Here is a 16,315-nt window from a genome sequence, read left to right as displayed (position 1 = left end):
TTAATAGGAAACCATTCTAAACATGTGATTTTTCATTTACATTCTTACCACTTATTGTAGTACATGAAATATACAAGATGGCACCATTCATGAAATAACAGGGATATAGAAACATCAGTTACTTGTCAATATGTAGGTCACTGCTTAGGTTCTACTGCCACCAGGTTGATTCAATGTGGAATTATAACTATGTTCAAGTGGGTTCAAATCTGATTGTAAGATTTGTTTTCTCTGACAAAAACTGTGAACGTCTGTTTAATCTTTATCAATATTAAAATGTACTATTCTTGTAGTTAAAAATATTGTTTTTCAGGAAAAACACTTTCCCTCAATCAAAAAAAGGTAATGCTATAAAAAAGTAATAATATAAAGGATTATATACGTTTGTTTCAGCATAGCATTTCAATAAATTAAATCAATAGAATGTTTCCTAAATGCAACATTTGTCAATTTAGCGTTAATGTAAGAATATTTAAATATTGTTTAATAAATAAATATTGGCAAACTCACTGTTGACAACCGCAGTAGCTAGGATTGCAGCCATCCCAGCCTGCTGGGGCAGGAGCTGAATCTCAGAGTGCAGGGCTGCTGGGTAGGTGGACTCAATCTTCAGTGAAGAGGACCCCTCCCGCTCACCAGACACCAGGACAGCCATCACACTCTCCCCTTGTGGGATCACCTGACTCGTCTTACAATACAACTCATCACCTGCTAACACAACAAACATGCCGCTATCAGCTGGCAAGGGGGTTCTGGTTTACCCAAGAATTACCTTCAGTGAGAGCGTCGATTCAAACCCTTTTTCAATATTAGCACCTCAGTGAACACCTTGATTGTATTGGCCAATCCCAGAACACGTCACTTTGTTAATGGATGTTTTTCTTGAGTGGTAGTAGCAGGCGCCTAAGTGCACCATGGACGCATCCACGAATAATAAAATCAACCAAATATCATAAATGTCAACATCAGCCTCCTCCACACCAAGATAATGCAGTGAAATAAATCTCAACTTAATCCTAGGTCGGTCATATCGCTGAAAATCTCTTCTAGAAAACTGAAGCATTTACTGAGGTGCCAGGATTGAAAACAGTTCTAAAGCATACCTCAAAGTGAAGTTTATGACTAGGGAAAACAATTCAGACTGTCTACTTTGTCGTGGATAAACAGTTGAAGATTAAAATGAATGGTACCAAAGACAGGAATTCGGGAATACGACTGGCCCAGTATAAGGTTGAGGCACTTGGTTTTGGATTGGTGCAACATTACAATTCTTAAACCAGACAAAACCTACCTTTGTTGTAGATGATGACATTTGCTGCTGTTCCATCAGAAGTCAAGGAGAGTCTGGTGATCCAACAATCTCTGTCGTCTGTCACAAGTGTGATCTTGGGTTTCTGGTGAAAAATACAGAATGAAGGCTTGAGGTCGGAGCACCAGAAATACATAAAGGTCATGTCCAAGTCTAACCTGCTTTACAGAAGAGCAGGCTGGTTTAGACAAGAAAGCAGACCATTGAAGGTCATTTAACATGTAAACAAATTAGGGCAGGTTTGACTGCATAAATACATACAGTGGTGTCCAATCGCAAGTTAAAACATAGCCATGGCATCCCACACAGGAAGTTAAGGAATCCTGCAATAAAAGTTATTCTGTAATGCATCCAGTAGGTGGCCAATCTGCATTCTCTTGTAAAAGATTAAACACAATACATCAGCAGATTGCCAAGCTTTTTCAATGTGTATACTGCTGAATTTACTAAACCTTTTCGGTCTTTCTTTTGGCGTGCTCTTTACTGCGCTTTATCATAGTTCAATATGGCTGTTACACACTTGGATGATTTACCATGCTTGCCATGCTTACCATGTTTTACTATGCTCAGCTATGCATTAATACCAAAGCAAACTTTTGCAAAATACAGCTTACTAGTGGGGTTCAAAGTTGAGGTACAGCTGTTGTGAAACCTTAAAAGGTAAAATCAACATAACTCAGATTCAGAATGAAGCTTAATTTGAAACCTCTGAATGGCTACCAATGCATATAGGCTACTGATAGGTCTGTATTTTTTTCGTTGTGAAATCGGCATATTTCATGGTCAAAACAGAGGTATTTCAAGATATTTCATTATTAAACATACAGTGTATTAAAGCAGAAAATATAGCGTTGTCACGATCAAAATAAAAATGCACAATATTTCATTTTTTATTTTCACCTTTGACATAATATTTTCACACTGGTGAATTATCAAACAAAATCAAAACATCAAAATAAACCTAAACATAACAGACATGTGAAATGTCCCCTCCTTATACAGGACAGAGCGATCTTTAGCAGAACCATTTCCGATCTTTAATGCAACTGGTATTTTTTGTTGAAGACATTTTAAAGAATTTGTACAAATCTACGCAGTGTGTTCAATCATTTACTGGAAGCAAACTAAACTGGCTGCCAGGTTCTTAAATGCAGTGATGTGTCAGTAATAAGGCAAGCGTTTGCTGTATTTATTTAAGTGATAAAAACATGTATACTTACACTATTCTTTCAGAAATGGGAATTTTCACTAGGAACTACATATTATATAGCAATGGGTACATTTCATGGAAATCATGAAATCCATGAAAAAATAAAAAATAAAAACAGCCATAATTCATGACGTTTGCCAGTGACACAAAAGTAGCTTCTTTAATTCCACAGTCTTTGTAAATTAATGTTGTTAGCCGGTCAGTTACCCTAAAACTGCATAGTGACGACTTGATGTGTACGGGTCTGCTAGACAGATGCAAGAACAGACAGCTTTGTTCTAACTGTACCCTAAATTACTTCACTGGTCCAACTGAACTTCCTTCCAGGTCTTTATTTAGTTGATATTTAATAATAGCCATAAAACCTGGAGGACTCCCAACCTTCAGGACTAGATTTGTGTGCCCCTGTACAGTGAATTCTACAAATGCCTTTTGAAACAATTATTTCACACCAACAAAAAATAAACTAAAATGTCAAAAATAAAACAATGAGAACTAGTTAAAATACATCCTACTTGAGCTGTACAACTGCACAGTGATGTTGCCTTGCTAATATCTAATAATAGTATATTGTTTCTCCTTTTCCAAGATCAACAGTAATTAGAAAGAAAGTAGAAAGAAACAAATCAAGTGAATAACTTAAACTTTGCATTCTGCATCTATAATCAATAACTTCAAGAAGCCAAATTAATCAAACCTTTTGTCTACTCTACTTATTTATAGTTTTACCTCATTGTCTGTGAGATATAGTGACTACATGCTTTTGTGCCTGCTATTGGAATCAACCACTAGAGGGCAATGCTTTGCCAACTATCAGACTGTGGATCAGATGTTCATAACTGTACTAAGCCTTATGAAGGCGATCAGATTAACAGTTATGTGTTTCACCGGGGGCACAGCTGATTTCACAGACGTGCTACAAAATTGATTTTACAGGCTTGAAAGAGTGAAATAAATGGTTCAAACCTAGAGCTAAAATAAATTTAATTATTATTATTATTTTTTTTTTTTTTTTGCATTGATAAAAGGTTTATTTGTAATTATGGCAGTCACAAGTTAAATTGTATTTCAGCACGAACACTCCAAGATTCCAAGATATCTCATCTTTTGTTTTAGTTTTAAAACATAATAATATCTTTGCAACAGACACCCACAAGCGCTGCATGGTTGTAACAATTTGTTTCACATTAAAATCGAACAAGATTATTGTAAAACAACACATGGTGACACAATAAAAGAAAGCACATTTGCATTAAAGTTCAAAGATTTGAATTTTAGCTTTGAATGTGCAACAGTCATTAGATAATCAGTTCTGCTAAGATTATACAAAGTCTCTAATTCTAGAGACTAGAAACTAAATGTAATCTATATACTGTTCCACACAGAGACAAAATAATTGATCTCAGGTGTTTAAGGCAAAACAACGTAGGAATGGTGGCTTTACCTAAAGCACATCCAATTGTATATTGGCATCAACCAAGGTTACTACTTCTAACTCAATACAAGACATTGAAAATGAGATCTTAGTGGGGACATTTAATATAGTAATGACTGTGGAAAAAAATGGCAAACACTGAGCTTGTGTGGTACCAAGTACTACTAACTTCTTGTTTTCTTTCTGGTTCGCGATCCTCTTCGTATGTCGGGTCACCTCAAAGCCAGAGGTCCACCTCCTGTTTGTTGGGTCTCCTCAGCGACAGAACACCCCTACTATATGCATAGGGTCTTTGAAGGTTGAAGCCTGTCTTTATATGTTATACGATACTAACTTTATGTCTTAAAACATTACAGCAGGTGGCCTTGTTCTGCCCTGTGAATAATTATGATTTTTTTTTTTTTTTTTTTTTTTTTAAATAAATCAATCAGCTGCGTATCTATTTGACGTGGATGTGCCAGAATTTTAAATGACCATCATTTCTCTTCATTGCATGACCTCCCAGGGGGAGGGGCTGACACCGACACCACCCCCAACAATATAAATACCGCTACACACAAATGTTCTAATCATAATACCAATGAATTGGACATATTTATTTAATTGGATTACAACTGCATAGAGGTAAGTGTTTCGAATACCTAATACCCACATGACCTGCCTCAAGAATGAAATAAGACGACAACATATATAAATGCACACACACTATCACCAAGAACTGCATTGGTTCCTCACTAGAACTAAAATCTTAAGCTCTTGTGAAAAACTCTTTGACGTGAAGATTAAGCCCCTCTTCGGCCTGTGTCTCTTCTGAATATTAAACAGGGGAGAAATGTTTTAATCTCTCTGATCCCTCAACTGCTGCCCGGGTACCAATATGAAATCTAATTATATGGTCTGATATTAACGCCCCCTCAGACTGAGACTGTCAAATCCTCATCAACTTCCGCTTATCACACAGAGCAACACCCTGTTCCAAGTACGATAAAACAGGAATGCTAATAAAATTTATTTTATATTATATATATATATATATATATATATATATATAATATATATATATATATATATATATATATATATATATATATTTTTTTTTTTTTTTTTTTTTTTTCTGTATTTACTTTTGTATACCCCACAACTGTTAGGATTGTTTTTACAGTTTGTGTAACAAAATGACACAAAAGAATAAAAAATTGTTACAAAAAATAAATAAATAAAAAATCATTTTCTAATGTGCTCTTGTACTGGTACTTTGGCAACAGCCTGGGAAGTAATTAATTTGTTGCCAATGTTTATCTCTTGTTAGACTTGTCCTGTACATACATGAAACATAAAGGAAAACATACAGTAATGTACCTGCAGTTATGAACAGTATAAAACACATGCAGAACAATAAAAGGCATTTGCTCAAATACAGTTGTCTGTGGTTTTCTCCATTCCGGTGGTTTATGTCAGCAACTGAACTGTACACATTCTTGTGTTATATTTGCAGTAAAAACATTTCACAGGAAAAAAGGCGTTGTCTTAATTACATTTGAGTGTAATGCAATTAGACTTGATTTGTCGTTTGAAGTAAAAAGTGTTCTGCTTTCAGTTTACAAGTAGCGGTGATGCAAGTATTCTCCAACATTGGCTAACTGTATGAATTCAAGTTTTGTACTATATTAAACTTTCACACAATTTGTACTGCAACACACACACACACACACACACACACACACAAAACATAGATACAGAGCAATGTTGTGGTAACTGAATAATTGTTGGTGCCACTAGTACTTCTCTAGGTCAATTACAGACTTTGACAGCCTTTTTTATAAAGTAGCAAACTACTGTCCCTTTAAATCTCAAATAGATTGGAGAAACTGGATCATCCCAAACAAAGGGTTTAGTGTCTGGACTGAAACACTTGGACAGATAACTATCTGAAACTGTATCTGCCATACATCCGCTGCTGCAGTTGCCTACGACAGGCCATGCCTGATCCCCCTCCCTCCGAACTTTACAGCACTTCTAAGAAAATATAATTAAAGTAGATGATATGCATGCAAATAACATGTAAAAATATAACAAATGTTTGAAAGACAAAAGATAATAGATTCACAATGAAACCACTCTTGGGCCCATGATGTCTGATACAATAGACAAGTCACTGTTCAAATGCAAATGATAAGAGGCGGTTTGGACATCTGTGGTGCAGCTGAAGTTTAACCTTTCCTGAAGAGAACAGGAGCATTTAACATACCTGCTTGTCATCAGAAACTCGGGTCTGAGAGTTAGACAAAACTACTAGAAGACAAAGGCTATTGTCAACAGCCACGGCCACAGCCAAAACGCATTGATCCAAAGCACTGTGCCATCTCCCTGTCTACAGACCAGGGGGAACAAAATCTCAAAACGAACAATTATAAAAACACCTGCCATATCACTGTCAATGGAGTGTAGGGCCACCATGGGCAGCCAGAATGGCATGGACTCTGTTTAAATTATTCTGGAAGGATAGTTTACCATTCCGAGACATAATTCCAACCAAAATTCATTCCTTGCACCTCAGTGAGCAATGTCAATTTACTGGTCAATCCAAGTACCTCAGTTTGTTATTGGGAGTTCTTGAGATCAAAAGGTGTCTTTCTTTAGTGGTATCACTGAATATCAGAAAAATATACATCAGTGTATGCAACACATATTAAATGAAAATGCCCCTTAACCACTTATTTATGATTATGAAAGTACAACAAGCTGGACAGAAATGAGCTCTGCATCACTGCACATTTCTCAAGAATTACCACCTCTAAAACAACACCTAATATATGGGTTGCACCACCAGAACTAGATCCCATCTTTTTGGCAACATCTATAAATATGTCTGGTACAAATTCTAATAACATATCAGCAAGTTTTGAGTGACCGTTTACCTAGAAAACAACATAACCCCCAGAATTAGCAAGCCTTAACACTATCGGAATTCGATGTTTGTAAGCAATGTACTTTAGTTAATAAAAACTATGGCTAACTTTAAATGGGGGGGATTTATTGATACAACATCCACAAATAATAAACACTCCTAAAGTGCTGAATTATAGTTACACAGATATATACAGTGCCTATAGAAAGTCTACACCCCCCATCAAAATGTTCACTTTTTGTTGCCTTTAGCCTGGAGTTAAAATGCATTAAAATTGTTTTTTTTTTTTTTTTTCATTTACCTACACATCTTACCCCACAACTTCCAAGTGAAAAAAAAATCTATAAATTTGTAGAAAATTAATAAAAAACTGAAATAGCTTGGTTGGATAAATGTCCACACTCCTTGTAATAGCAATCCTAAATTAGCTCAGGTGTAACCAATCGCCTTCAAAATCACACACCAAGTGGCCTCCACCTGTGTTAAATTGTAGTGATTCACATGATTTCTGGATAAATTCAGCAGTTCCTGTAGGTTCCCTCTGCTGGGTAGTGCATTTCAAAGCAGACTCAACCATGACCACCAAGGCACTTTAAAAAGAACTCCAGGACAAATGGGATGGGTATAAAAAAATATCAAAGGCCTTGAATATCCCTTAGAGTACGGTAAAGATGATTATTAAGAAGTGGAAGGTGTATAGCACCACCAAGACCCTGCCTAGATCAGGCCGTCCCTCCAAACTGGATGACCGAGCAAGAAGGAGACTGATCAGAGAGGCTACCAAGAGGCCAATGGCAACTTTGCAAGAGCTACATTCTTTTATGGGCAAGACTGGTCAAAGCATGCATGTGACAAATTTCCCAAGCACTCCACAAATCTGGCCTGTATGGAAAGAAGGAGATTTTAGCCATGTGGCAAAAAATGTTGTGGTCTGATGAAACTAAAATTGAACTTTTTGGCCCAAATGCAAAACGTCATGTTTGGTGCAAACCCAACACAGCACACCATCCAAAGAACACCATCCCTACTGTGAAGCATGGTGGTGGCAGCATAATGTTATGGGGATGTCTCTCATTGGCAGGGACTGGGGCATTTGTCTGGACAGAAGAATGAATGGAGCAAAGTACAGAGAAGCCCTTGAGGAAAACCTGCTGCCCTCTGCAAGAAAGCTGAAACTGGGACGGAAGTTCACCTTTCAGCATGACAACGACCCAAAGCACACGGCCAAAGCTACACTGGAGTGATTAAAGAACAAAAATGTAAATGTCATTGAGTGGCCCAGTCAGAGGTTAAATCCAATCTAAAATTTGTGGCATGACTTGAAGACTGCTGTCCATCAACGCTTCCCAAGGAACATGACAGAGCTTGAACAGTTTTGTAAATGGTCACATATTGCCAAATCTAGTTGTGCAAAGTTGGTAGAGACCTATCCCAACAGACTCATAGCTGTAACTGCTGCCAAAGGTGCTTCCACCAAGTATTAACTCAGAGGGGTGGAGACTTATCCAATTATGATCTTTCAGTTTTGTATTTTTAATATAAAATTTTTATAGAAAGAAGACAAGCATTGATTTAAGAACAGAACTGGATGAAGGCACATGTGTAATTGTCCATTCATCAACAGTCCAAAGCACCTTTAACCATTATTTCATAGTTCAATTTCTGTGTTTTTGTGCATATTTTAGCCTTTTAGTCCTGTTCTCCTTTCTTAATAGAGGTATTCTTACTGCAACACATCCTTTAAGTCCTGATTTCAAGAGTGACTTTTGTATTGTTAATGTGATAGACAATGACCCCTGTGCCTTCTGCCACTTCTGTTTATATATATATATATATCTATATATCTATATTATATATTATATATATATATATATATATATATATATATATATTTCAATTCAACGCTTGTCTTCTTTCTATTCCTTAAGGATATTATCTTCAAGTGTTGCTCATCTTTGATAGAAAGCTTTTTGGGTCTTCCAGTCCTGGGTTTGTCAATTACACATGATGTTTCTCTGTACTTGTTGATTATGCTTCGGATACCACACCTTGAAAATCGAGTGTTGCAAGCTATTTCACTCAATGTGTTTCCTACTTTATGCAAGTCAAGGTTGCTATAATAGTAAAAAACACCAGTGAAGGCTTTAAGTAAATTGTTGATGCTCATTAATGCATGAGAGTTGAAAAAAGCAACATGTCTAAGACTTTTGGACGATAGATAGATAGCTAGATAGATAGACAGAGATACTTTCTTTTTTTTTTACTTTTTGAAAAAACTTTATTTAACAATTAAATAGAATACACAAAATCAATATTTATAAAACAGATATTGTCATGAAATCATAATTCAGATCCACCCAAGGTAAACAAAACAATACATAAAATACTGTGGACACAAAAATTACAGATACTCCTCTGGTTCACAGTCCTTAACAGCAAACAACACACTGTCTACACACCAGGTTTCTTCAAACATTGCTATATTATGCATTACTTTATAGAAATTTAAGTCCAGTCTAACCCATGTTAATACAAGCATTCTAAAAATGACAAAATGATCAGAATTTAAAACGTCAAAAGGAGTTAACGGCAATGATGGGATGCAAGATCCTCCACTGCAGATCCCCCGATCTTTTTGGCAGTGGTGGCTTATACAGGGTTCTCCAAACTGGCACTAACTGTTCCGCCACCCCCAGCCTCTCTCTCCAGTGTGTGTCTGGTAGTGCCCTGAGCTGCTGCTGGTAACGGCCCTTTACACACACCTTATACAGCTGTTTCCCCTGTACTGTACACAGAGGGAGGTCTCTCAGACCCTCTACAGTCAGTAAATAACCCTGCTCATCAGAAGCCTGACTGATCGCTGGGGACACTAACAGTGACAGAAAGTGGGAATCCGTGTGCGGAACTCTCTGTTCCCTCCAGCCCCTCACCGGGCACAGCAGCACGCACCTGGGTGAAGAAACGCTCAGCAGTGTGGACAGACCGCATCCCCAGAGCAGACGTTAACCACTGAGGAGTCACCCAACTGTAGGTGTTGAAATCTAAAAGGGCTTTAAGCTTTACAACACCTGCCTTAACTAACATATGTATAAAAGTAGCAGACTGAACAATATCACACTTCAAGAAAGTATTAATTACTAACGGCTCTTCTAAAAGCCAATCAAGGCTAATGTTTTCAGTGTCCCTCTGCTCAATACGCACCCACTGCCATGCCCTCAGCAGGCTCTTATAATAATCTGGCAGTCGGGCCATCTCCAATTTACCCATTTCTAGCAAAAAAAAGACCCCTATCCAGACCCAGCCTCCCTACCTGCTACAGGAAAGCACATGCAAACTGCCTCCACGGGAAGGCCTCAGTCCAATACAGCAGCCTCTGCAGGGCCTGTGACCTAAAAGCCTCCATCCTGCTAGAAAGGTCTATGAGTCCCTGCCCCCTCAGCCAGCGGCAGGTACAGCACACTCTGTCTGATCCAATGCACTCCATCCCAGAAAAACTCCAGCATCACAGCCTGAACCTGTTTCAGTAATGACTGTGGGGGCTCCAAGCAGATGAACCTGTGCCACAAGCTAGAGGCCACCAAGTTATTAATAATAAGTACCCTACCTCTACAGGAGATCTGCGGAAGCAGCCATTTCCACCGCTGCAACCTGCCTTTCACTTTCTCCACCCCCCCCTCCCAATTCCTCTGCACTGTGCTGTCATCCCCGAGATGGACATCCAGATAAAGGAGCCCAACCCTGCTCCACTGCAATCCAGCAGGTAAAACTGGAGGACGACAACCCTTCCAGTCACCCAGGCGCACCACACTACTCTTAGCCCAGTTTACTTTAGCAGATGACAGCTTCTTAAAGAATCTTTGACAGGTGTCTACACTGTCAATATCAGTTTGGTTGTTAATAAATACAGCAATGTCATCTGCATAAGCTGTTACCTTCACTGGTTTACCGGGACACTGAGGAATGGACAGTCCAGTCAATACCCTCCTCAGCTCATTTATAAGATCTCTCCCAGAGACCAGAATTTTTATTGAACTCCACTGGGAGGCCATCAAGTCCAGGTGTCTTTCTGTTGTTCAGCCCCTGCAGGGTGTCAGAGAGTTTAGTCGGTGTCAGAGGACTTTCCAGCCCCTTGGCATCCTGCGAGAAACGCTGTGATTCCCCCGTTAACTCCACCGCCTCTGCTGTAAACAGGTCCTTATAAAAAGCCAGAGCCAGCTTCCAGATCTCTGCGTGCTCCCTGAGCTCCTGCCCTGCCGCTGTCCTCAGGCAATGAATCACTTTGCTCTGTGCACTCTCTCTCTCCAGCCCAAAGAAACAGTGAAAATAAAATACCTTCAAGCCTCTGGAGGAAGCTTACTCTCTCCCTACCGTCAGTAGGTGCATAAACATTAACAAAAGCAAAGACTCTGCCTTCAATAACTGCTTGGACTCTGAGTAGGCGTCCTTGTATGATGTCACAAACAACTACATAGCTCAGTTTAAACCCCTCAGAAAACAAAATACTAACCCCAGCACTCATTAGTTCCATTACTGAAAAAACACCCCCTTTCCAATCCTTTCCCCAATCAACCTGATTTCCCCCATCTATGTGAGTCTCCTGCAAAAACGTAACATGCAGACTTTTCTGCGAGATAAATTCAAACAATTGCTCGATATGTATTTCAGGCACACTAGTTCCTGGGTACTAAATGTTTCCTGAGCAGAAACAGTTTGTTTTAGACCTTGTACTGAGCTCAAAAACAAATTAATAATATCTGAGAAAAAAATCCTCAACATCAATTCCCCTTCGCCCTTTCGTCTGTTCCAAGAAATCTTTAATGCTCTGAACACTGTACCCTCCCCGGGGTTTATATGCGCTCAGCGATTGCTATGCTTGAGAGGAATCGGTGAGACTGCCTTCATCCTCACTGTCTACAGCGGGATTGTCTGTCACTGTGCATGTCTCTGCAGAGCTCTCAGGCTCCATACTAACACTGCTGCCATCAGAAGAAACGCTGCGTTTTTTAGTGATAGCACTGCCCTCTGTTTTACTCACCCTTTTTTCCCCCCGGCAATTTAAAAACCTCACAATTCTCTGCAAACTTTACCCCTTCCACCTGTATCTGAACATCACCCCACACACTAACAACTGTCTCTGTGTCCATTTGCTCACTCTCTCACTCCATTCCATGACTTTCTGCGCTCTCATTGTCTTTTCCTGTATTTGTACTTTGGTTTGGCTTTCTGCCCCCAACACAGCATCACTGCCTGCCTCCTGGGGCTCAGCTGCACCCCCGTCAGTTGCCTGCTCGCTGGCACTGATCCGCCGGCGAGCCTAGCACCAGCCGGTCCTGGCTTCTGCTTATCAGCAGTCTCGTCTACCTTACTCCCATCCCGCTCCCTACTCTCTTTCTCGGGACAGTTTTTCACAAGATGACCTTAAGTCCCGCATCTGAAACACTTCGAGTCAGAAGTTGCATAAATGACATAATCATTGCCATCCACCTTAAACTTAAGCATAATATTAAGATCTTCATCGATGTTTTTTAAAATCATAAACAACTACCTTCTGAATGATATAACATGTTTGAAATGTGGTAACTTGCAGCCTAAAGGGATTCTCTTCAGCCCGGACATGAGCTGCCCATATCTAGCCAGCTCCCTCTCTATCACTTCATTTTTCAGGAATGGGGGAACATTAGAAAGGGAGATTTTCCTAGCGGGGACAGCTAAAGGAATTACTGGGAGAAAAGTATTAATTAACAACAATCCCCTTTTCTACAACCATAGATACTAGCTCCACTGTACCTAAAAAACCCACAAATCGCCCCCTCTCATGCGAGAAGCAGATTTTACGTTGTCACAACCAACTACCTCCCCAATAGCGAGCACACATTCCTCCAAAGGGATACAACCCTTGGCGGAAACTTTAACTCCATGTCAGCGGGTTAACCTTTCAAAAGAAAAGTTCGGCGGCAGCCTCCCTCCTGTGCCGGCCGGCCATCCTGCCCGCTGTCACTGACAGAGTGTCAACTCAGCCCATAGAACCGTTCACCAGTACACTTTAAACAATACATGCAAAACAATATAAAGACGAAAAAAAGGTAAAGACCGACAAACCTGCCAGCAGCGCTCATGCACACACCACCACTCTCACTCCGCCAGGCAAAACAAGTCGATAGATAGATAGATAGATAGATAGATAGATAGATAGATAGATAGATAGATAGATAGATAGATAGATAAACATTCTGTAAGGTTTTCCTGCGTGTGACTAACATAAACCAGAACAATCCAAATCTTGGTCATACAAGAAAATTAAATCAGAATCATCTTTGCTTTATCAAAGTGCACTCCCATTAAGGAGCATTCTCCAACTGTAGCTAACTCACTCTTTTCAGGGAATATATTTAGAAAAACAGGAAAGCTCATCAAAAGCCTACTGGACATTCAAGACGAGGAACAGGCTGCAGCAGATGACGACTGTGTTTTTGTGTTTGATTTTTAATAGCTGGAATATTTCTGAACATTACTGGGACAAGAACTTTCTATACCATTAGATGAGAATCACATTTCAGTACACAGGATCTCAGCTTATGTGCAGTGGGTAATCAACAGTACTTTCTAATATAACAACAGCAGTCGAGAGGGTACACTATTATCAATCCATTAAAAATCAAAAACTTAAAAAGTGCAAAATCACTTGTAAAACTTGTTTTAAATTCAGCATGACACATTGCAGGCAATTACGTGTTCTGAATGAATTCCTCTTCTATATAAAAAATGTTATATGCAATTTTTTGAGGACTGTAAGCAGTTTACCACAAAAGATTTGACAGTAAGACGACGTAATAAACCATGCAAATTTGTGATTTTCATACAAATAATGGATCACTTATAATGGAATTGAGTAGGGAGATGTTGAAAAACAAAACATGGTCTGTTCCTGTCCAATGGGGCTAATTTCCCTATTGCGCAAAAACAGATCATAGACAAGAAGACAGTTTGTGATAAGTGCTTTGCAGAATTAGTTTTTACCCCAACACAATGTCATTTAAATAAATTATTACTTTCTGGGAAGCTGAGCCTTGCCTTTGGGGTTCTGGGTAACATATCTTGATAATATCAGCTGCCTCAGGCCACTATGTCAATTCTCAACATGGAGAGGTGGGGCTTGGTTCCAGCAGGTTACTTTAATGCAAATCTTTATGCACTGATTGTGTCAGTCTTTCTGGGACCTTTCAGGACTTTCATGGGGAACACTAGGGCGTGCAGACACTCACTACTCATACTCGCAATTGTCTAAGAATTTTATTTATTTATTTATTTATTTTTAAATCTCCAGGCATTCAATAAATCCATTCATTTACATGTTGATTTCAAAACAGTAAAAGCTGTCCTCCTCAAATGTACAGCTGAGGACTAACCAATGGCAAATAACTTCTGTATTGAGTGATATAAAAGCAGACTGACAGAATATTTACAGGGCACTGATATTTTTACTGCCATTCTTAGGCTGTGAACTGACAATAAAAAGTTTTACCACACACTGCCAGCCTCCCAGACACAATCTAATAAACTCTTCATTTTATTGTAGTGCCTCCTCAGCTTGTACCCAAACTCTGCTTCCTTGAACAATATTAACAATATCACACTTGTGATAAATGATATGGAGAGCTGTTATAAACTATCCTTCCCAGATACTGTGCGATTATGAGGACACTCTGAATGTGCCTGAACAGGCTTTAAATCATAACAGGAGGTTGTCAAAAGTGTATTGATACTAATTTAGGATAGGGAAATTCATTTGAAAACTTAGTTTCAATGCATTCTCGATAATTCCTTAACAGTCCCTGAATCACAGAACAAGGGCAGTTTGTAATTTGCTTAACTTGACAGCAGGTCCACTGGCCCCTGCAAATTCTCTGTTCAGTTCTTCTCAAGACACATTCCAAACACAGAATACTCCCCAACTGTGGAATTAGATCTGCAATGGACTTCAAGTGAAGGATAAACTGACTGGGATCTGGGTTCAGAACTGAGCCAAGAGGAGAATGTGATGTTGATACATTTGGAACATGTGACTAGCAGTTATCTCCAACAGATACTCCAAAACCTTCCTCTGTTTGAGCTCAGGGATGGGGAGGGGAGTTGGTCAAAGCTGGAAATCATCAACAAAGCAAACTTGATAAGCAGGAACAGCTGAACATGAGCTATCCACAAAATATTCTGATAGTAAAATGAAATCTTAAAACTGGGCGCCTATCAAACAGGAATCAATCATTCCGGACTCTGAGTCCAGAAGGATGGCGCCAGAGAGAGATAAAGAGAAATTGGGGGAGATAAGGGTTAATCAAGGACTGTATTTTAAATAGATAGAGAAGCAGGTTCGCAATGGAGAAAGAGGAGGGATCGTTTTGGAACTTTTGAGCACTTAACAGATGCAGAGGCATTAATGTCGATTTGCACATTTTAATCTGCAGCTGAGGATTTCTTAAATAGAGAAAATATCTTAACATTCCTTTAAAAGTGGTGGGAGTAGAATTGTCTGGTAAAGGCTAAAAGCATAGACTCCCCAAATTCACTTTCCCTGCAGAAAGTCCTGTTTTTTATAACTGCTTTCCTTACTGGTGTTTATTAGAGAAGTGATCAGGTAGTATTAGGGGGTTCCTGTCAAATCTAAACTGGGTAAGGGAAATTGTTTCCACTGCATTGTTGTCTCAGCTTCTGATCGATTCAAAGCAGGTTTAGCAGGACCTAGGACTGGGTGGAAGTGAAGTGTATGTGTCCCGTCTTGCATTGATGAATCAGTGCTTGTTAAAGAAAAAGACCCCCACAGAGAACTATAAAGAGTGGGTTTAAAGTCCAGGTAAGGGGTCCTAATACCTGCTGCACAGGATGTGAATGTGAATCTACCGCATGGTGGCAGGATAAATCAGCTCCACCAACTGTAATAAACAGAATTGAGCAAAACTATTACATAATAGGACCTGCAACAAAGTTGTTTTAAAGTTGTTGTAAAATAAATAAATAAATAAATAAATATATATATATATATATATATATATATATATATATATATATATATATATATATATATATATATATATATATATATATATTTATTTTATTTATTTATTTATTTATTTATTTTAAGCATTGGTTATTGCCCCCACTAGGCTGTGCAGAATACACACACTATTAGCCATAGTGAAAGGCATCAGGAATTTGTTTGTGGCCATTGAGGCTTCCTGATGCCAGAAGCTGCAGTGTGATTAACTGAAATGAAGGACGTGTCAGATAAGTGGATTGTGAGACACTGCACAGACAACTACCCCAACAATTAAAATATACCACGTGGAGCAGAAACTGACAATCACTGCAGATTACTGTTGGCTGCTTGAGGTAATCAGCTCACAGTGGAGGTCATTCTGGCCTCAGCCAAAATACTGTCTTCTTCAGGGAGCTGTATTG

The 16,315-nt window shown here is 38.9% G+C and overlaps 1 protein-coding gene across 3 annotated transcripts in view; it reads right to left on the bottom strand.

The window, feature by feature from the left end:
• Nucleotides 1-16,315, bottom strand: part of LOC121296207 (zinc finger protein ZFPM1-like) — a 100,883-nt gene that overhangs the window by 6,725 nt on the left and 77,843 nt on the right. For 2 of the 3 annotated variants that reach the window (XM_041221501.1, XM_041221504.1), the window contains exons 5-6: nucleotides 1,292-1,394; nucleotides 511-711 (exon numbers count right to left, since the gene is read on the bottom strand). In XM_041221501.1, the coding sequence (XP_041077435.1) occupies nucleotides 511-711; nucleotides 1,292-1,394 (304 nt within the window). The remainder of the gene's footprint in view (nucleotides 1-510; nucleotides 712-1,291; nucleotides 1,395-16,315) is intronic. The other variant, XM_041221502.1, reaches the window with a different exon arrangement.

This window comes from Polyodon spathula, chromosome 21 (genome assembly GCF_017654505.1).
Source record: "Polyodon spathula isolate WHYD16114869_AA chromosome 21, ASM1765450v1, whole genome shotgun sequence".
Taxonomy (NCBI): Eukaryota; Metazoa; Chordata; class Actinopteri; order Acipenseriformes; family Polyodontidae; genus Polyodon; species Polyodon spathula.
This window is presented reverse-complemented; position numbering and strand designations above follow the sequence as displayed.